The sequence below is a fragment of the Euprymna scolopes genome, chromosome 19 (assembly GCF_053919585.1).
Source record: "Euprymna scolopes isolate OS-2025 chromosome 19, ASM5391958v1, whole genome shotgun sequence".
NCBI classification, from domain to species: Eukaryota; Metazoa; Mollusca; class Cephalopoda; order Sepiida; family Sepiolidae; genus Euprymna; species Euprymna scolopes.
Window position 1 is genome coordinate 31886390 of NC_136500.1, and position 22922 is coordinate 31909311.

Sequence of the window (22922 nt, forward strand, 5' to 3'; positions counted from 1 at the left end):
TCTATTTTTTTTTCTTTAATAAATAATTTTCTATCTTATCAGTTTTCGTAATTTGGGGGAAAAATCATCTTTAAAATATGAGGAATACGTAGATACCATTGTTTACATGTGAAATTCAGTATTACGATTTCCGATATTTCGCCGAAATAACTTTCTATTTTGAAAAGTGAAAAAAAAAAAAAAAAAAAAGAATCATTTATTATTTTGAGTGTGAAGAATTTGAAAACAATTTTCTTTGCATATTTATTTAACATACAAAGCCAAACAATGTCAATTACTACTATATTAACGGAGCGTCGGAGCTTATGACTGAGCACCGAGCAAAGAAGTTGTTTACTACTGTAAAACAACTGAACTGATTTCTAACAGGCAGGCCGATTTATATAAACAAGGGAAATAACTGTATGGCGGGCCGCTTAAGAAAATAATAAATCTAAAGTGTATATAATTCAAATCAGTTTTCTTTGACTGAATTCACATGCGAGAGATGTAGATGGAATTAATGGATAGTATCTCAAGTTCAACGCAAAAATTAATATTTTGTCGATTTATTTCGCAATTTTTAACCCAAAGATAACAGAAAGAGTTATCTGCTCTTCCTGATTGGCCTTTTAAGCCTTTTTGATGCTTGTTTTCTTTTAACCATTATTTAAAGATTAATCGATTAAATATTCTGATAAACATTAAAACTAAAAATGGTAAACAAGTGTGTTGCGTTGGGTTGTAATACTGGATATGGAAGTAGCAGGGAAAAGGTATCGGCGTTTTTATTTCCTCGTAGTAAACCAAAACTCCTACAAAAATGGCTAGACTTCGTTAATCGTGCCAACTGGACTCCTTCAAACAATTCCGTTCTCTGCAGTAAACATTTCGAGGATAAATTCATTTTAAAAGGGAAACGAAACAAATTGAATTGGTCTTTACATCCTATTCCTACTGTGGATGCCCATTTCGGAAAAGTGAGACGGAGAAGAACGTGTCTTTTGCCGAAAACACCGCAACAACACAACATCGAAAGAAAACGCTTCCAAGATGTCTTACCGATTAATTTTATAAAAGACTGCGATTGCAAAACTTCGCCTTGTGTCCACTCCAGCGAGGTAAGTCGACATTTCATGTCTTGACACAATAGAACGTCTTAATCTCTTGTTTAGCACAACGGATATGTTGAAACGGTTAGCTCCCTTTATCATATTTTAGCTGCCATATTTTAGCAACTAGTTGTGTCTGCTTTTCGCAGCGTCGCAGAGCGATGACAGACCAAAATTAGTGCAAATTTGTGCGAATATTAATTTGTTGGTACTTGTGCATCTATGTTACCGTGGTAAAATAATAACATTATTATTTAGAAACCCATTCTTAACATTGAGAGGGAAGGCTGTTTTGTAACTATTCTATACTCGCGCCAACATCACCCCCCCCCCCGCTCGCGCCCCAATGTAAACAGTAAAATCTTCGGAAAATGTTAAATGGTGTTCTAATTGGTAAATGTCGGTGCGTTACTTTTTGAAAATTTGAAAATTCTATGTGCCAGGTAAAAAAAAAAAAATAAAAACAGATAAATTAACCCCCCCCCTACTCCAACTTGGAGTGCTTTCCTTTTCTTGTTTTATTTCTTTTTCAGCTAATTTTAAATTTTCCACCCAAAAAGTGCTATAATATATTTTCGAAAATTAGAAAATTCTATGTCCTGGAAAAAAAAAAATCCCCTCCGCCAACGTAGTTTGCTTGGTGAAGCCGTCGTTTATGCTACAGCGTGCATGCGCGTAGCGTAAACGGAAGCTGCAAAATGGTGGAAAGTAGTTCGTGGGTTCAAGGGTGAATACCATGCAAACGGTAAATTTGCCCCAAGTTTGACTATCAGATTCGTTGTCAGCGACCTCAATTACCTATAGAAAACAAATTAGAGCGGTCGGTGTTCTGTAGTAGCGGATCTGGATATTTACCAAACAAAAATATCATAAAAATTGAATTTAATGTGAAAATACTAATAAAATAGCATGGTAACATAGGTGCACAAGCATCAATTTGTTTTGTGGTTTTTACAGATTTTTTTCTTAAATTTTATTTTGCAATTATTATTTATCTATTTATTATTTTTTGGTAACGACTTTATTTTTCGAATTTGTTTAGTGGGTTTTATTTTAGGAGTGCGTTGCCACTTCAACTTGAGGTTAGTGGTAGAGTTAATGGAGAGTATCATTTGTTTTGTCAGAAAAAAAAATCAAACAGTATTTATAAACTGATTTAAAATATATTATAAATTTAAAAGAAATCATAATAATAGCTTATTCAATACAGAATATTGCCAAATAATCTTAGATTATACTGAAGTGGTTAACACCCAAAATGTCTGCCAAATTTTATCGACTAGTTTGTCTAATTTTTCAAATGATTACAGGGAAAATTAATCCACCGTATTAATTTGTTTGATTTTTGAAGCTTTCTTCTTAGTAGTAGTAGTAGTAGTAGTATTTTATTTTTATTTTGCAAAAATCTAATTTGTTTTCTAATTGTTACAGATTATTTTTGAAATAAATATTAATTTATTACCCACCCCCTCGCCCCCCGATTTAGAGTAGGTGGTAGTATTAAGATAGGGAGTTAATGTGACCTAGAGGACCAAATGGAGACTCACTATAGGACTAACTAGGGTAGTCACTAACTTGTAAGAGTGTGAGTCGGCGTCCACCAATTCATAATCAGTATCTATCAATTTTTAAAACCGAGGTTGCAGCTGCAGGAATTTCTAGAAGTCGAAAGTAGTAGAATATCTGCAGGACCATTAAAGGTAAATTTAACGAGATCTCCGATTAACAGAAGGTTTTCACCAAATCGCATCCTCACATACATAAAATAAAAATATGAATAACTCCAGAAAATGACGACACTTGACAAAGAACTCGAAATCGCTGTATGAATATAAAATAACAAAATTTATCTAGGTGTTAGAAAAATATTAATTCAAAGCATTCCAGTGTAAGTGTTTTCTTGCAATGAATTTTCATTATGCAAGCTTAGCTAAATAAGGATTTTGTGAGAACAGCATGAAACTTAAGATTACCGATTTTTATGAACAGAGTGTAACACGTGGCTTCAATGTGGTTATTTTCTTAGAGGAAAACAGTCATTAAACCATGTAAGCGAAATGCATGTATGCATCACATAAGAAAACAGTAGGTCATAATAATATTGTTAAAAAAGATCTAAATTTTCATTTTTCATGTTGAGAATTTAAGGTTCATGTGCTTAGCGCAAACATTCAAGACTGGGAATTTTAACACCTTCCAAGGGCAGAGTTGTTTTCAGATCTAGTCTCGGGGAAAACAAGAGAAAGCTGGAACAAAACCAAATTGATTTCATTTTCATAGCATTCTCAACAAAGTTGTTTTGCGTCTGAATAGATGGAGTCTGGCGTATGTGATGATCATGGGCAGCGGTGATGTCTATTTGTAGAGCTGCATCCTGGACTATTTGAATTTTGGCGGTTGAATCCTTATACACTGTATCACTACGTGCGAAATGTAACATTATTCCTGAATTAATATGTGTGCGGGTGGCCAAATCACTACATTGTGTCTTTGCACATTTTGATACCTGTAGGCATTGAAACAGTGATTACTAAGAAGATTTGTTCCGGCCGTATGTAGTGTTCGCCACATCACCACTAAAAAGTTGATTTCTAGGAGTATTCAGGTCTGGTATGAATGAATATCGCAAATTTGTTGCTGGCAAGTAGTTCTTATGATATTAAAACCTTCATTATCCAATTTATTCCCTATTGTTTTCACTGGTCGCCATTCTTAACATGGGGAGATGGGTGTTGTATTGCTTGAAGCATGCGTCAAATATCTTATGTAACAAAAGAAAAATGGCGAACGCTTTAAAGTATTAGATAAAACGTGGAAATCTGAAGGTCTTAATATGATAAAAATTAACTTGCTGGGGACAAATTTAACTGTGATATTCATGTATACAATATCTGAATCAACTTTTCAAAAGTAAGTCTTCATTTGGTGCTCTAGGACACAATGACCAAATAGAGTATGTTTTGTTTTGTATAAGGATATAATAGTCTGAAATCAAGACAAATTCACTAACCGAGAATCCCCCCCCATTTCCTAATCAGGGATGTATGACTTCTTTCCTATTTTCAAGCTTACCCCCCCCCCGTCCACTGCCCCGATTTCTCAATATAATCAGCATAAATTTAATATAGAATGATCTCCCATTTTTAGGCCATTCTAGCTTTTAAAGGCAGTTAACAAAAGAAAGTTATAGGAAATAAATTCTGTGCATATTTGGGAGAGAGAGAGTTAGTGAGGGACGATTCTGCTGCAAAGTTAGTAAAAAATAATAATTACTTACCCTACCACTAGCCTTACGTCCAAGTGGCAAATACCTCCCACAAAACTACTTAAACCCTTAATCAGTTGTTGACAGTACATGGCATATTAGATTAGTATGGTGATTAAATGTCTGATTTACATTTGTTTGCCTTGGTTTGGGACAATAAGTGAGAAATTCACCAAACAATTCAGCTCAACTGTTGAACATTGCTATTTTGTTTCAAATGTACATATTGTGTTCTCTACAAAACCGTTATCGGAATCCTCTCAAAAAACGTTCTACTCTCCTCTCCTGCTATAACAATAATGTGATTTATCAATTTAAATGTGGTTGAAATGCCAACTACATGGGTAGGACAATGTTGAGATTGGACAGTCGAATTCAACAACACATACCTAGTAAAATCAGGAATGGAACCTACTGACCAACAGATATTCTAAGCAATACTTATGGTTCCTCTATAACGGACCATTTGCTTAAAAACTCGTCATGGACAACAAATTTTAACATAGGCTCATTTTCCATCTTGAGTCATGCTCACTCAAAATATCATTTGAAGATCTTGGAGACTATTGACACTCGTTTAAAACAACCCTCTCTTTGTTGACAGGGGAAGTGTTTTTTAAGTTTAGATGTGCTTAGTTTACAAGGTATTCCTTCATTGTATATATAACATAATGTTTTTATTTTAAATATACATAATTCCTTCGTTATTGTTTTTCTTTTTTTCCTTTTTTTTTTGTTTCCCCTATAAAGGTCCCTCAATACAGCTCTTAAAGGCAAAACTGGTTGGCTGACTTTTTTTTTCTTCACTTTTTTACCTTTAATCATTTCCTATATAATATTTTGACTGCAGAAATTCCCCTCTGGTATCGTAGGTTTGCAATAACAGATGCCACATACTAATTCATTATGTTTAGGTTATTAGCCACTTTCTTATGTAATTTTCAAACACAATTTTAGACACATTAAGTCATTATAATAAAATGCTACATTGCATCCTCGGAGCAACACCATCACGATCCCTACATCTAAAGAGGAAGGAGACCCTGTTTTTCTCTATAAATATTTAGTCCTCCCATTGCTACCAGTTGACACTGGGACCAATTCTACATTTTCATACGGTACTTTCATTGCACTCATAGTAACTGGTTATTAGCTACATACACATAGCATAATTTTTCCATTTCCCGATTCAAAAGTAATAAATTCTCTCTTCTCAAAATCTGCCCATTCTGATCGGCTAAGACCTGACAATTCTATTATTCCAGAATTCACTTCTCCATACATAAACGAATGCTCCAGAAATTTTCTAATATAGCATCACTTTCTACATAAAGCAATCGTGCTAAAAAAAATAAATACAAACATAATAATCGCTCATAAACAGAAAATTAATCAATCTTACACTTATCTATGCACAAAATGCCTACATGCCACTATCCTCTTCCCTCCAAAAAAGCCCTGAAAAAAAAAAAAAAGAAAACAACATTTATGGGTACCCTTATTTATTTTTCGATTTTGGAGCAGCTTTTCAACCTTTACACTATGCTATTTTTTTGTTTTGTTTTAGTTTGTTTTTTATGGGGGGCGTTTTTTATTAGATTTTTCTTATTTTTTTTTACATTTACTATTACTGTGGACGATTTTAATTACTTATATATTTGCCACCAATTACCTACGCTTCAATCATGTTACTTATCATGTCAACCGCTTACAAATAATTTAACACCCCAATATTTTATGCAGATAGGTTTTAAACTAAATTACATTGCCGACGGAAACATTTATTTGTTATGTATTTGGTTTTTGACCAATTAAACCTTCTGTGGAGAATTTTGTTTAATTCTCTTTTCCAGACTCATTATCGACACTGTTTTTTAGGTAAATTTTAACTTAGCTCCACCGCAATTTATTTTAAAATAACGACTTTTATAGGTTTTTGATTATGCTGAATAAGACAATCTCATTTCAATTTGCAGAGAAATGTTGTTTTCGAGATATAAAGACCTGTATTACGCACTGTAATTCAGTGGCCACCAGATTTTTACACACACACAATAAACAAATCTACTTCTCTCCAACCGACACTGCCACTGCCACCCCCCAATTTTTTTTTTATAGTATTTGCGGGTGGATATGCTAACAACGAATATCAGGGTTAAATTAGGGCAAATATTTTGACAACATCCTCCCTCAAGAAATGGGATGTCTATTCCAAAAGCTGTTCTTAACATGAGAAGGTTGGGATGTCTATTCTGAAAGCCGTTCTTAACATGGGGAGGCTGGGATGTCTATTCCGAAAGCCATTCTTAACATTAGGAGGTTGGGGGTTGGCCACCAACAACAACAACCCTAGTTTAATTTTTTACAAAGGGGGGGGCATGCTTCCACTGGGCAACGCCAGTTAACGGGTCCTCCTAGTCTACATATATAAAGTAGTAGTGTTCCTGTGTGTGTGTCTGTGTGTACAACTCTCCTACAGCCCAAACCACTGAACCGATCATGACCAAACTTAGCATGAGGATAGTCCCCCATCTAGGGATGATACACACCACTTTTTAAGGTTAAGGTCAAAAGTTAAGGTCATAGCCTATGCATATATATATATATATATATATATATATATATATATATATATATGTGTGTGTATATATATAAACATATATATATATATATGCTCATACAGCCTACACCACTAGACCGATCATGACCAAACCTGGCATGAGAGGGAGAGTGCACACCATTTTCCAAGACTACGGTCAAAGGTCAAGGTTATAGCCTATGTTTATATACTCTCCTACAGCCCACACTACTGAACCGATCATGACCAAACCTGACATGATGATGGTCTCAGACCTAGAGATGGTGCACACTATTTTTCAAGGTCAAGGTCAAATGTTAAGGTCAAGATTTTGCTCTATGCTTGGATACCCACAAAGCATACAGCAAAGTCCCGCATAAAGTGCGGGTATCTCTGCTAGTACATAATAAAAAAAAATGCGTCCTTCATAATTGCGATAATAAAATTTTCTAATCCCATAAAAATCATAAAAAATACATTTTTCTGTAAAATAAGGGACAAGTTTTATGCTTCAAAAGCACGTTATTATTTATCTATGAGAAATCAGAATTTACATTAGAAGTGAGAATCTATATAATATTCTGAAAAAGGCCAAATACAATTTGTGAAGGGCAAAATTATTTTAAAAAGGCTAAATTCGTGAAATTTAGCTTTAAAAATGCCAATCTGGCAACCTTGAGTAAGAATATGAGAATGAACTCCATTTGATGTAGTCTTGTTTTCGATTATCATAATAATATATGATCATTGTTGTAATGGTGTGAGAAAAGAACTTGTAGTAACTTCACTGTGCAGCACGTCTTCACTGTTAAAAAGGGAACATTCGAAAGAAACAGAGCAAAAAAAGAAGAACCATTGTCTTCCAAGACATGCTGGACTGAAGGAGTAAATTAAGGATTATCTCTTACTATGTTTTTATTATTTGTATTGAACTATGTAGCACAATATTTTTTTCTGATTATTTATTTGAAGTTATTAATGTATCTCATTTGGGCCAGTTCTATATTTAAAATATAGTGGGAACTATTTTCATAGAAAGGTTAATAAACTCTTATTTACTGTGTGCTATTGTTTTGTTCTGTTGAAAAAACTAATTTTTTGCGCTATCCAGAAAAATATCAGCATCATCAAAACATATTTATTGATTCAATATATTTCTCATTCCATGGAACAGGGATCGCCAAAGTTTTCTAAGAGGTGGGGAGGGCATATTGCTGAATTTTTAGAATTATATGGGCTAAAATAAAAATAAAAATGAAAATAAAAAATAAATAAAAATGAAAATAAAAAATAAATAAAAATGAAAATAAAATAAATAAAAATGAAAATAAAAAATAAATAAAAAATAAAAATAAAAATAAGAAAAAAATAAAAATGACATAAACGTGTTTTAATTTTTAATGAAATTGGTTCTCTAAAACCTCATTTTTTCATCTTTTTCTGAACAAAACAATAAAAACCATAACACTATTTTCACACGTTTCCATTTTTAAAATTTTTCCTAAATATTTATACATTTTCTATAAGAGTTCCGTGAGCCAGATTAAAGACTTTAGTGTGCCAGATCTGGCCCGGGGGCCATAGTTTGGAAATCCCCGCCATGGAATTTCTATGGATCCTGCTAATCTTAGTATTATTGTAATATTCTGAATGAAACTAGTAAATTTTACACTAATCAATTATTAAATATTCATAGAAAGTTTTAGCCCCTTACCTCGTTGGCACTTTGGGGGGGGGCTAAAGAAAATGACTGTATTACATTTGACGGTGGTTACAAAATTGAAAAATAACGAAGACAGTTTCTCAGAGCCAGATCTCAAAAGACTGTGTTCATTCGATCAACATATCTCTTCACCTTTTGACCGACTGGAATCACCATCTACTTTATTTTAATTAACCATCTACTTTATTTTAATTAACCATCTACTTTATTTTAATTAACCGGGAGTACCTCAGGGGTCTATCCTTGGACCTCTATTATTCCTGATATTCATAAACGACCTCCCTGATAAAATTGTTTCGGAGATGGGTATATTTGCCGATGACACCACTCTCTATAACAGATATGAGGGGAAAACAAATGAACACATATCCAAGGAAATGGCAGAAACACTAGAGGATGACCTCCAATCCGTAGTGGAATGGGGACAAAAATGGTTGGTCACATTCAATGCTGCTAAGACTAAGCTTGTTTCCTTCAATAACTACAAGAAACCTTCTCTACCACCAATAGCAATGGCTAAGAACACATTACCTGAAAGTACTTCGGCCTAACGTTTACAGGGAATATGAACTGGAATAGATACATTGAGAGCATTGCCAAGGCTGCTGCAAGGAAGGTTGGCTCCCTCTACCGTGCTAGAAAACTACTTACGCCTGACAGTATCCTATACCTCTATAAGGCAACCATTCGCCCATGTATGGAGTACTGTTGTCACATCTGGGCTGGTGCATCTGCTTCTTGTCTCTCGCTCCTGGACAGGGTTCAAAAGAGAGTCGCCAACCTGATAGGTCCTGAACTGTCATCTAGGCTTCAGCCTCTGTCCCATCGACGAGATGTTGCATCCCTCTGCCTGTTCTACAAATACTTCAATGGTGAATGCTCTGACGAACTGCAAACACTTGTACCTCCCCGACGTAACTACCCCCGACAAACCCGACAAACCCGACAAGCTACTAAGTCTCATCCCTTTACAGTAGAGATCCCTAGGTGCAAGAAAGCCTTTTACTCCAATAGTTTCTTCCCCAGAACTGTGGGTCTTTGGAACTCCCTTCCGGGATTCTGCTTTCCCAACTGCAACGATATGCAGAAGTTCAAGTGTAATGTCAACAAACATCTTTCTACTCATCTCCCTTCATAATGACCCCGCTAATTAAGTCCCTGATAGTAGCCCCCTGCTTCAAAGTGGCACTGTGCCTTGTTTGGGGTGAAAATTGAATAAAAAAAAACAAAAAAAAAACCATCTACTTTATTTTAATTAACCATCCACTTTATTTTAATTTTCAAACTAATTAATTATCTTTATTTGTATTACCATTATATTTCCATTAGATCACCACGGTTAAACAACATTAAGCCTGGTTAGGTGACAATTTGGGAATATCAGGTGCTGCATGTACTTTCTGCTTATCTTGGTATTATTTCCAGTCCTACTAGATTTTTCCTCGCCATTGGAATCGATGGGACAGGGGCGGAGCTTGTTTGCTAGTGTGGTACCTATTAGGTTAGAGATTTTTTTTGAGAGAGAGAAAGAAATGTACCAGCTCAAATGTGACAATAATACACCATGCATGAGTGAAGCAATGGATAGATCACTCAAGTTTGTCATGTGTATGTTTGAAATAGCATTTTTCTTGCAAAACATGCAAATTGAATGGATTCATTTTAAGAATATCTATTTATTTTTGTTTTTGACAGCCTCAATTCAACTTGCCTAAACGAGAAACCAGAGAGCATCTGGACACACCCATTGTATCATTCTCAAATGACAATTATCAGCAGCTGACTGTTCCCCATGAATTGCAAACAGAACAGCTCCATGAAACAAAGTTGCTGCAGAAAAATCAACTTAAAGACGCAGATACTAAAAAAAGGTCAGTATTTATTCATTTATTTTATATTTTGATGCTTGTCCAGGCACCCTCTCCTATGAAAAACAAAAACAAAGAAAAAAAAACGCTATTTGGGAGGCGTGGTAAGTTGCCTTGCTCTCAAGTTGATTATATTTACTTCACTGTAAGGACAAGTATAATTTTCACCAATTTAAGGGGAGGCAACTCTTCATCTGTTATACTTCCAGTATTAAATGCCCACGATAGTACATTTCCACCAAGTTAAACTATTTTAAAATTAATTCCCCAAATAGAACAGTCTTGCACTATTTGAATGTCCTTTTTAAAATAATGTTATAATAATACTAAACCTTATGCCTAGAATATTTATTCCAATTTTGATCAAAATCTATTACATGAGTGATTCTATAAATTTTCTAGAATTTAAAGCTTAAGCTTAAGAGATCTGAAGAAGAAACTGAATTTCAGAGAATATTCCTTAATTAATTTCTAATGACTATGGATCAAATTCAATCCAAATCTGAAATATTTGAATTTTCAAAAGGTAAGTTCTTCCTACATTATGCCCCCTAGAATTCCTTTTTAAATACTTCAAAGAAACTAAAATTTGGGTAATATTTATTAATTGATGTATAATGCCTAAAGTTAAATTTTCACAAGAATTGGAGTTAACTGAATTTTCATGCATAAAACAAAATCAAACTAATTATAGCCTACATTATGAGTTGTTATACCTGACAGTTGTGTTTCAAAATTCATCTTTTTTATCATCACTCAAGCCATAACATAGCTGTGAAAAATTTCTCATCATCAATTTCATCAGTGTGATTCACTCACGCAATTAACTTCAATCACTTTATCTACACATTTCTCTGCAATAAAAATATTGACACTACTTAGAATCAATACAGCTTAATCACACTACTTAGAATCAATTAATTACACTACTTGGAATCAATACAGCTTATAGCTTACATTCTTTCCCAAATCTTTTGGCCACAACACAGGTCAATGCATCAAGAAACTTGACAATATCACTAGACCTTCCATGCAAGCTTCCAACAAAAGGAACGGATAATAGTTCTCAGGAGATTTAACATTTGGCCAATCAGAGAAACATACCAGGTCTTTGGTCTATTTTTTGACGGAAAACTGCAAAGAAGATTCATCCCAAGGAACCAACAAATCTCGGGTTGTGTTTCAGCAACTTTATTTCAGATGTTTCCCTATTGGCAGTTGCATGCTGGTCCTACATTCCTTACATGTGATAGGCATTAGACTCACAACTTCCCAGGGTTTCCAGAGCTGTTATGATTAGTTAGCTCGACTGTCTGTTTCCAACGACGACCAAACTCTAACTAAAACTGTATATGTCTCAAAATCTATTTTCCTTTAAATATGTCATTAATACACGTAGCGTTAAAGATCACCTGCTGTTTTTAAATAATCTATAATGTTTATCTAGAAATTCCTAAATTGTCAGCTAAAATTCTTCTGTTTGATAACATTCCAAAGTTATTGTAAATGAATATTTTCTCACCATCTATTTCATCAGTGTGATTCACTCACTTACACAATTAACCTCAATCACTTTATCTACCCACCTCTCTGCAATAAAAATACCAACACTACTTAGAACCAATACAACTTATAACTTACATTCTTTCCCACACTCAGTTTAGCAAATTTGGGCAAAGGTCAATGCATTAAGTAACTTGACAATCTCGCCAGATCTTCCGTGCAAGCTTCCAATATTTAAATTACATAGCCTGAAATTTAACAGATTTTCTTTGGAAGTCATTTCCTTATTTATAATGGGATTTTTATAGTCCAGATACCCTTCCTGGCATCTAACCAGTGAGGTGATAGGGACCAGTGATTTATTGAAATACTAAATAGTGTAACACCTGTCCTTGATTACAGTGCTGGAAAGCAAAAAGAGGAAAGTTTTCCTGCTCGGTTTGTGGAAAGGGAGTTGGATGCAAGTCAATCTTTTCTGGTAGTTGTAAGCAATAAGTGCAGTGGACGTCCTGGTAGGTTGAGAGAGGATAACCCTTTTAATATGCAGAAATTTAAATGTAATATGAACAGATATCTGGCTACTCAACTCCCTACCTAGAATTCCTGGAAATATGGTTCCAAATAATAGCAAGCGGCAATATTCCTTGTGTGATGGTGAGTAAAGTAAAAAGAAAATGTTGTCTCCAATGGAACAGAGTCAAGTGCAAGAAGTGTAAAACAATGGAGCTGGATGAGATATCAGATGTCGACTAAGTATATTTGGATAACAGATAGCAAAGCTGTTGAGGTTGTCAGGAAATTTTCTAACCTTACTAATACGATAGGTGTGTCAGAAACTGACCTTACGAATGCGTGAAAAAAATATTGAATAATTCGACCCCCTGTATTTCCAAGCTTATAACTACTCGAAAAATGTAATTCAAGCCCTAATTTTATTTTCAATTAAAAGAGCAAGGACCAAGGTTTCTTATAAAAAAACAAAACAAAAAAAAACAGTGTGGTTAAAAAAAAAAGCTTTTAAACTTTACAGGTAAATTTCTAAAAAACATTTCTTTTTTTTGTTTTAAATTTGAATATATTATTTATTGATCTTTTATCTTCAATTTGTGATATATAAAAGTTTGGTGAGTAAATTAATTATTTACTGTTTAATATACATTTCAAAATGGGGGGGGGCGTGAATTTAAAAAAAAAAAAAAGTTTGTCTAAAATACATTCAGTTTATTGGAAAGAGTATAAAATTTCACACTGACTCTGAAAATATCGTAAAAATTGAATCAATAGAAAATTTTTTATAAATTTTTAAAGTTTAAAAAAAAATTTCCCCCAAATTCTGATGCGATAGGAGGACAGGGTGAAGCCAGTGCTAGTGTATTTGCAAGAGTTTGAAGGGAACTTCTGCCATTACTAACCAACAGAGAGTTATCACTGTGTACCAAGATCAGGCATATGTACACAGTATGATGTTGTTGTTGTATGAAAGTGAAACCTGGCCACTTGGGGATGAAGACATCTGTTGCATGGAGAGAAATGATATGAAAATTATATGATGGATGTGTAATGTGAGTCTTAAAACGATGAAAAACCTTAACAATATAAGGAGATGCATGCAGAACAGGAGACTTTGATGGTATGGCCACATTGAAAGTATAGAGTAGAGTTCTTAGATGAGTAGATGTAGAACAGTTAAGGTAACAGGTCCAGTTCACAAGGTAAGGTTAAGGGAAAGATGGGAGGAAGAGATAAAAGTGAACTGGAGAAAAAGAGGTATGAATAAAACTGTCATACACATGCCAGCATGTAAAAATCGACATTAAACCAATGATGATGATATATCTCCATCTTCAGTGAGCAAGGCTAATGATGAAATAACTCACTTGTTAAAGGAAGTTGTAGATTACTTTCTAGCCCAACAGGCCGGATTTCTAACACCTATTGAAATTACCTGCATCAATCAATATCTAATCGAATTATCATGTTTTGAATATACTCTCACAAACGTAATTTTTTTTTTTTTTTGTACATGGGGGTCCACCACTTATCAATGTTTTAACTTAAATAGGGATGGTATAATAAAATTGTGGGGTCTGCATTCGCACCTGGCCTCCATAGAATGGAAATAGGCACAAACTTTAATAAAGACTTTTCATATCTATCTGCGTAAGTATACTTTGATAATTATGTTTCAGTTTGAAGAAATATGGTATAATAAAATTATGGGGTATTCGTTCGCACCTGACCTCCATAGAATGGAAATATGTCACAAAGTTTAACAAGGTTTTTTAATATAGATCCACAGAATATTGTGATAAGTGTTTCAGTGTGAACAGGTATGGTATAATAAATTATGAGGTTTATCTATTTTATTTTTACTTTCATCATATTTTGCTTTGGTTTTGATACCCCCAAATTCAACCCAAATTTACGCCCCTTCCTTTTCATAACCTATCATACTTTCATAAATCAGAGTCCATTTTCTGTAGGCTGTTTTTGAACCCAGTCAACGACGGGTACTTTTGCTAGTATATATATAAAATTAAACAATAATTATTCATTTATACCTGCAGACACTAGTGTTTCATGCTTATGCAATCATCAGTGTAGGGGTAACAATTCCTGCCAGTCATGAGATTCGAACCCAGTTACAAAGTCACTTTTTGCTCCATTTGCTAAGTTTCTACTTCAGGGTCACCAAACAGTTGCCGCAAGAATGAAGGGAATGAAGAACTATTTAACGCCAAATTCAGGTGAACACATTATGACAATCTAGAATGTTCGCATGAGCGGAAGTCATAAACATTGCATAGATGCTAGTTGACTGCCTTAGTTATAATTCCGCAAACAGTGTCCATCCTTACGTATTCTTAAAGGGGCTTCATAATTATAATTCAATAATAATTATTCTTTTTATATATATATATATATAAAAATGTAATTCTTGGTTCATTCAAAATCGATAGAACCATATTTCTACTTTACCAATTTAATTGAAATTTTCAGAAAATATATCTGTAAAGTCCAGGAATGTTTGCATGTTATTAAAATAATTTAACATTGCGAATTATAAAAATAATAATTAAAATAAAAATATTTTTCGTAAGTCGTTTCTGTGAGACTGCCCGGTTTTATTTCCGGTAACTTCCGTTTCAACTACTCTCGAATTACAAGATAAGTAGAAAAAAAGTACTCATGCAGAGAGTGATCCGTGCTGAAATAATAGCGTTATTATTTAAAAAGCCATTCTTAATATGGGGAGGGGAGGGTGTTTTGTACCTATTCTGTACTTGAACCTTACAATTGAATAAAAGAACATAAAAAAACTTTAATTAAACTTGGAAATACGATTTAAAAAATAGCGCGGATCACTCTTTGCATTAGGACAAAAAAAAATCTCCTATTTTTAAATTTAAATACATTTATGCAACTTACCAATTTTTCAAATTTTAAAATCCTTTGTTTATCTTAAGGCTTTTCACTCATAAAACATTACATTTTAATTGTTTAGTTTCTTTCACGGCATTGTTTACATAAAAAAGTTTGTTTTAACTTTTCTAAACTGTTTCATTTTTACGACATGCCTCAGCATATTATAAACATTCTAACCTCCCCATGTTAAAAACGGCTTTCAAATAAAACATGCCCTTCCACAAACCTCGAAAGCCGTTCTTAACATGGGGAGGTTGGGGGTGTTCATTCCAAAAGCCGTTTTAACATGGTGAGGTTAGGGTGTTTATATTATGCTGGGGCGAGTCGTAAAATTAACGAAGTTGCTATTTATTATTTATTGCAAAAATTCCTTGAAATTTATTTATTTGACAAAAAAGTCTTGACAATTCAAAAGAATGTTTAAAATTATTTATTTGTTCGAAAAAAAAACCAAAACAAACAAACTATTTTATAAAAGTCCAATGTTGCTTTCATTTCAGAATTGTTTTCTTAAAATTATATTTTTTACGCAAACATTTCAATCAATGTTTTTACAATTATATTTCGATTCCCAGTAAAAAAAAAAAAATAAAAAAATAAAAAACAACCCACTTCTCTGTTAAAAAAAAAATAATTTAAATTAATTTGTTGTTGGCCTTTCAAAGTTGCTTTAATTTTAAAAAATGTATAAAATTATTTATTTGTTCGAAAAAAAAAAAGAAATACACACACACACACACACACACACACACACACACACACACAAACGATAAAATAAACAAACAAAAAAAAACCCTAATAAATGTTTTGGTTTTGTTTTGGTTTTCAAATGACACTTGCTCAGTTTAAACTATTATGAATATGTCATTTCAATTTTCTGTTTTTAATTAAAAAAAATGTTCTATGAAAAACTTTCCTGTTCTCATTAATTAAATCGAAACATTTCCAATTAAACAATTATGGATATATGGTCTTTTTCACTTTCTTTATTTACTGTTTTTCATAGTTCTTTCCGGAAGTTTAATTTTTTTGTTTTTTTCGAACAAATAAATAATTTTAAACATTCTTTTGAATTGTCAAGATTCATTTTCTCCAGTAATATCGGTTTACCAAGTTTTTGGAAGTAATAAATGATAATTTTAGTTTAATTTAACGTTTCCGGAAGTAATAAATGTTAATTTTGGTAAATTTATTCTTTCCCTTTCCGGAAGCAATCATTCAGCTATATAATGATGTCTCCCCTAGATTTGGATAGCAAGTGCGTGAAAAAAAATGGCGTCTACAATTTCGACAATAAAGAGTAGAAGCACCATTTTATTCATTGTTGATTTATTCAAACAGTCCTTTGGAAAATAAGTATTTAAAATAAAGTGGGGTACTCCTTGGGCGTTGAGTTCTATGGTGACCATCAGAATTATTTAATGGTCGCTCCCTTAGCCCCCCCCCTTAACGCATGCGCACGTAACATTTATCATTTATTTACTTACGTTGCTTTCGCACTTTTACAAACGTTATTTATTTACGTTGGCTTAACTCTTTTCATGAATAAAAAAGTAACTAAACATGAATTTGTCACTTTTACAAACATTTATTTATTTACGTTGGCTTAACTCTTTTCATGAATATTGGAAAAAAAGTTTTACTCTTTACGAATATTAAAAGAAAAATAAGTTACTAAACATTTATTAATAATTTTTCACTTTTGCAAACATTTGTAATTCATGTATTTACTTACGTTGTCTTAACTCTTTTCATGAATATTAAAAAAAAAAAAATAACTAAACCATGTATTGATAATTTCTCACTTTTACAGACATTTTTAATTTACATGAGTGGATAATTTTTTGGGTAAATATTTACATTTAGGTCCACCTCCACAATTTTCTTTTTTAAATGACGACTTTTATTGATAAATAAATCTACTTCTCTGCAACGGGCACTGAATCCCTCCTTTTTTTTTTTTAAAATAGTATTTTCGGGTGGGTATGCTGACAACAAATATCAGTTAAATTTTGCAAATATTTTTTCGCCCCCCTCTTCCAAAAATGGTGTTGTTCTTAAGATAAGGAGGTTGGGGGTGATTATAAATAAGGTGGACCTAATCTAAAAAAAAAAAATACCAAGTTTTTTAAATGATTAAAATAATTTCTCACTTTTAACCAACATTTTTACATGCGCACATAAGTAACTATTTTTTTATTAATTTTTTTTACTTTTTTATTTAAAAATTAGTAAATTTCAATGAATAGAATAATAAATCATTTATCATTAATATGTGTTTTTGGTTTTGTGTTGAATGAAACTTTTTTTTTTTTTTTCATTACAACAATAATGAACCAATTTAAATCTTCCGGCATGCGTTTAAGGGTTACGAAATTATCAATAAATCGTTTAGTTACTAAGTCAACGTCAGTAAATAAAAAAATGTTACATGTGCATGCATTAGCCTTTACTAGGGGGGGGGGGCTAAGGGAGCGACCATTAAATAATTATGCTGGTCGCCATGGAACTCAACGCCCAAGGAGTACCTAAAGTGGCACTTATGCACTTATGTTATAATGCTATTTTTTAAAATAGTATTTTCACACTAAATTCAAATTTTACAATATCTTTTTCTTTTATTAATTTGTTAGGTGAGAGTACATATAACCTGGTCGGTTTTTAATGTGTGGAAAATCTAGCTCCCGAAAAAAAAAAAAAAAAAGGGTACGCTGGATAGTAACAAAAAATTAAAATTGCCTCAGTCTCGAAAGATTTCTTCTCTATTGAACGAGGAAAAAAAAACGGTGAAGTGTAGTTCACCTTCTGTTTCTCTTCCCCCTCTCTCTTCCTTCCTTAATATCTCTCTCTATCCATCTCTCCCTTTCCCTCTCACAATCTATCTTTCTCTCTATATCACCCTCTCCATCTCTCTTTGAACTCCTTTCTCTCTCTAACTCCCTCTATCTCTCTCTCACCCTCTCTGTTTCTAACTCTCCCCCTCTCTCTATCTATCAATCCCTTCATTTCTCTCTATCTCCTTCTCATTCTCTATTTTCCTCTCACTTTCTCTTTTCTATCTATATATCTTCCTCTCCATCTGTCCATCTCTAATCCCTCATCCTATTTTAGTCTCCTAAATTAATTACAGTGAATAAGGCATTGTCAAAACATGGATAAATCCTATTTTAATCACCTAATTTACTGACTGTGAGAATAAAAGTTATTTGGAAATTGCTGCTATCTTGAACAGCACCAGAAGTAACTGGTAAAACCTTTCTAATTAAATTGATTTTGGCAGCCATTCGGTAACAAAATGACATAGCCTTAGCCCTTGCTGCATGAGGAATACCTTCGACCTTGCTGCCAAGTAGAAGAATTATTTATTCTACTTTAAAACATTCAATTTTTCAAAAATCTCATGTCCGACATCTCCAAAACATCCAATATGGGGGAAAATATTGCAGAAATGCAAACTTATTGTTTAGGATGAATGCACAATGGTACACAAAAAATCACTTGAGGCTCTTGGTCAATCCTTGCAAAATTTGCGTGGCAATGCCAGACCATTTAGGAATGCAATAATATTGTTTACAGGAAATTTCAGACAAACGTTACCTGTTATTCTTCAATCAACACCAGCAGATGAAATAAGTGCTTGCCTCAAATACTCTACTTTTTTGTCCCATGTGAAGACATCAAACTTAACTCAAAATATGAATGTCCAGTTGCAGACTGTTCAATTCGCACATAAATTTTTGCATCACTTGTGGGAAATTGGGTACGGAAAAGTGCCAGCTGATCAGAGATAAGGGCAAAATTCTTTGACTTTTAACTTTTGTAATTTTATTACATCAAAAGAAGAGTTAGTTTAAAAGGTTTCTGCAGATATTCAAATTATAAGAATTCCACTTGACTGAGTGAACAAGCTATTCTTTCAGGTCAATACAAAGACGCCCACGCTATTATTTAATGTAACATTCCAAGTGAGGTAGTCAAATACAAATCCATCGACACTGTTGTGAAAGCAAATAAAGTGGTTAATTATCCAACAGCTATATTTGCCAGGGATGCCACTGCATATATTGCAAATTAAATTTAGCGTACTAATCATCATGTTGTGAAATATAAACCAATCCAAGCTTTGCAAAGGCACATGGCTTGCAGTAAAAAAAAATTAACAAACAATATCAGAAACAACAATCATAACAGGACTTTTTACAGATGAATATATCTTCATTCCATGCATTCCTATGATTCCACCGGATAAATCATTACACTTTAGGAAATTGCACTTTCTAATTTTATTGTTTGCAATAACCATCAACAAAGCACAGGGAATAATCTTTACAATTGTGTGGCTTACAGTTTCACACTGACTGTTTTTTCACATGGACAATTTATGTTATGCATTCAAGAGTCACCAAACCAGAAAATCTCTACATCAGCTAAGAAAATGGAACAACAAAAACTATGTACCCATACGAAATGGGAAATTAAACCTATGAGAAACATGCTTTTTCTCATTTTGGAACTTTTTCCATTGCGCCAATTTGAGCCACAGCAATGCGTGGCAGGGTACAGCTAGTGTATATATATATATATATATATATATATATATATATATATACACACATAGTATGTTTGTTTTTATACAAACATCATTGGCTACGTATGTGCATACATGTCTCGGCAGTGCTTTTTTTTCATTAGGCCAAAATCATTATCTCTCTATATAAAAGAAACTTTGTCTTTGTGTTTGTGTGTGAGTTTGTTCACTATAGATTCCGAAACGGCTGGGCCAATTTTTATGAAATTTCACAATAATCTGCTTTATGTGTTTCAAAATGTTGTTAGATAAATTTTAATGCCTCTGATAAGTATCGAAATTTGTTAATAAATTATTTAAAAATCTGATTAAAGTCCAATTTTGAACAAAGTTAACATGCTTATACAGCTTAACTATACAATTTGAGAAGTATTATTGTTTCTGTTGCTAACTAATCAATCAGATTAGTTGTTATTTCTCTCGATGGGTTAATATATGTGTGTGCTTGAGAGAGAGAGTGAATTTTAAATTTTAAAGATGTCCATGTTTCAGGTAGACAAATTTTAGATCATATAAGTGAATAACAAAAATAGTCAGTCCTTGTTTACGGTGCTACAACCGAGATACTCACCAAAAGATTGGAAAGAAAGCTAGACAGCATGTACACCCGTATGCTATGAACAGTGCTAAATATATCTTGGCAAGATCATCCCACGAAGTAGTAGCTTTATGGCAACTTACCTGCCATATCTACTATTATCAGGGAGTGATGTCTATGATTTGCCGGTCATTACCAGAGGAGCAAACAAGAGCTGGTGAGAAATGTATTGCTGTGGACTCCGCAGCATGAATGCACACAAGCATAGAACAACCTAGATTTTTTTTTTACACAGTGATCACCACTTGTCAAGGCCCGGAAGCCACTCAGGGATAAGGGTTATTGCAAGTACATTAGATTAGTGTGGAGATTTGATGAAGTGTTTACTTAAAGGGGTGGTTCATTAGGAATTTGTTAACGTTGGACTTGAACACATCCAAGTTGTAGTCCGGTGGGAAGCAGGCAGACGGAACAGAGTTCCACAGGCGTGCAGTTCTAAGAAAGAAGCTTTGTTCATGGAATCCGCGTTTTGATTTAGGCACAGATATAGAGTGGGGGGAATTTTTCACAGTGGATTCAGCTAGACGGGTGTTTTTCGTGAAAGATTGGCGAGGGGGGACCAGAGATTGGAGTTCAGACGAGCACCTGCGATGGAAATAATGATAAAACAAGGATAGGCTCGCAACATCTCTTCTGTGGGAGAGAGGTTGCAGGGTAGAGAAAAGGGCATCCCCCACTAAGCCACGAAGTCTATTTTGTACTCTGTCAAGGCAGGATAGGCTGTTTTTAGCAGCTCCTGCCCAGATATGGCAACAGTATTCCATCCTTGGACGTACTTGGCTTTTATATAGATAGAGAATTGCATCAGTAGTGAGATATCTTCTGGGGCGGTAGAAGGATCCCACCATCTTTCCAGCGACCTTGGCAACAGACTTGATGTACGTGTTCCATTTCAGATCAGGAGTAAAGGTCAAACCCAGAAGCTTGTCAAAACATGGGGCCTCACCCAGACGAGAGCCATCCATCACAATTGATGCCAGATGGGGATCAGAGCGTTGATGATGTAAGGATAGGAGTTTGGTTTTGAATGCATTAAAGGTAACCAGCCACATCTTCCCCCACTGAACCACACGCTTGAGATCAGAGGAGAGAGAATCAGAGAGAACTTTATCACACATACATTCAGCAAGTTACACATAATGCCAACTGTGATCCTGAAGACCTGAGGCTGCTGATTGAAGACAGGGAAATCAGGAGAGAGAGAGTCACATCGGTCCGTGCATGGGCGTGCCTCAAAAGCAGAGATGCATCATTGAATTCAGTGGCAAAAGTTCATTGAGAATGGTGGTAACTATGTAGAAAATAAATTCTGGAGCACAAAACGTCGCTCGTTTTAATGATACCACTCCCATCTTCATAGCTCTTCAACTTTTTGAGTTAGAAATAGGTGGTTTAATTTTGGAATGACCTTCGGATGGCAAAGCACACCCCGGACGCTCATGCACAGCCATCATTCATTACTGGCAAAAATGCATTGAGTGATGACTATGCGGAAAAATAAATAAGACTTTACTTTTGGAATGACCCTCATATGAACATGCATCTGTGTGTTCACTATGTAGGATGTAATCGTTCCACTCATTGTGCTGGCCCAAAGTTGTTGTCTGGTCCAGTCAGTGCTGCAACAAAAACTCTTATCCCAATCAAACCCACAAGTCCATTTTATAAACAAATAATAGATGTTTATTCGAGAGTGGGGGGTTATAATTGGCACTCGTTTCCTTAGGTTGAATGGCAGACTAGCAGAATGAGACTTGCTTGACCAAATTAAAAGACATGTCCCATTTACACAGTCCTTCAACCAAGAGCCTCAAGGATCTAACCTCTGCCATTCTAAATGTCTGGCAGTCCTCAGGAAAACCAACTGCCTGCCTCAAATGTCCAACTATTTGCCTCGCCCTCAAAAAACCTGCTTTCCTTCCCATCTCCTTAAATCTTTTCACTCCTGACTGATTCTGGTCTTTGTTAGTGGTCACAATTCGACTGCCCAGAAGTTGACTAAAAGTTCACTGGAGATAATGACTAAACAGTCTCCATTCAAAGAGGTTTATCTGCAGATTTAATTGGTCAGTCCCAGTATGATCCCCTTCTCTTGGGTGGCCAGATTCAGGAATATTTTCAAGTCTCTGCCCCCACCCCCCTTCTATTTTCTTGTATGCACCACTTTTGAGATTTTAAAAGAAAAGGAAATAAAAGGAATGATTATTGCAATTTTCCTTTTTGTTTTTTCTTTCAAGGTGAACACTTGCAAGTGAACCAATCTAGGTAACTCTTCCACTTTT

General features: G+C 34.1%; 1 protein-coding gene across 1 annotated transcript in view; it reads left to right on the forward strand.

Annotated features, from left to right (window-relative positions):
- Positions 1-560: 560 nt before the first annotated feature.
- LOC145303497 (uncharacterized) overlaps positions 561-22922 on the forward strand; it is a 44275-nt gene continuing 21913 nt past the window's right edge. The window contains exons 1-2 of the mRNA XM_080144927.1: positions 561-1100; positions 10353-10528. Of these exons, the coding sequence (XP_080001053.1) occupies positions 696-1100; positions 10353-10528 (581 nt within the window). The 5' untranslated portion in view covers positions 561-695. The remainder of the gene's footprint in view (positions 1101-10352; positions 10529-22922) is intronic.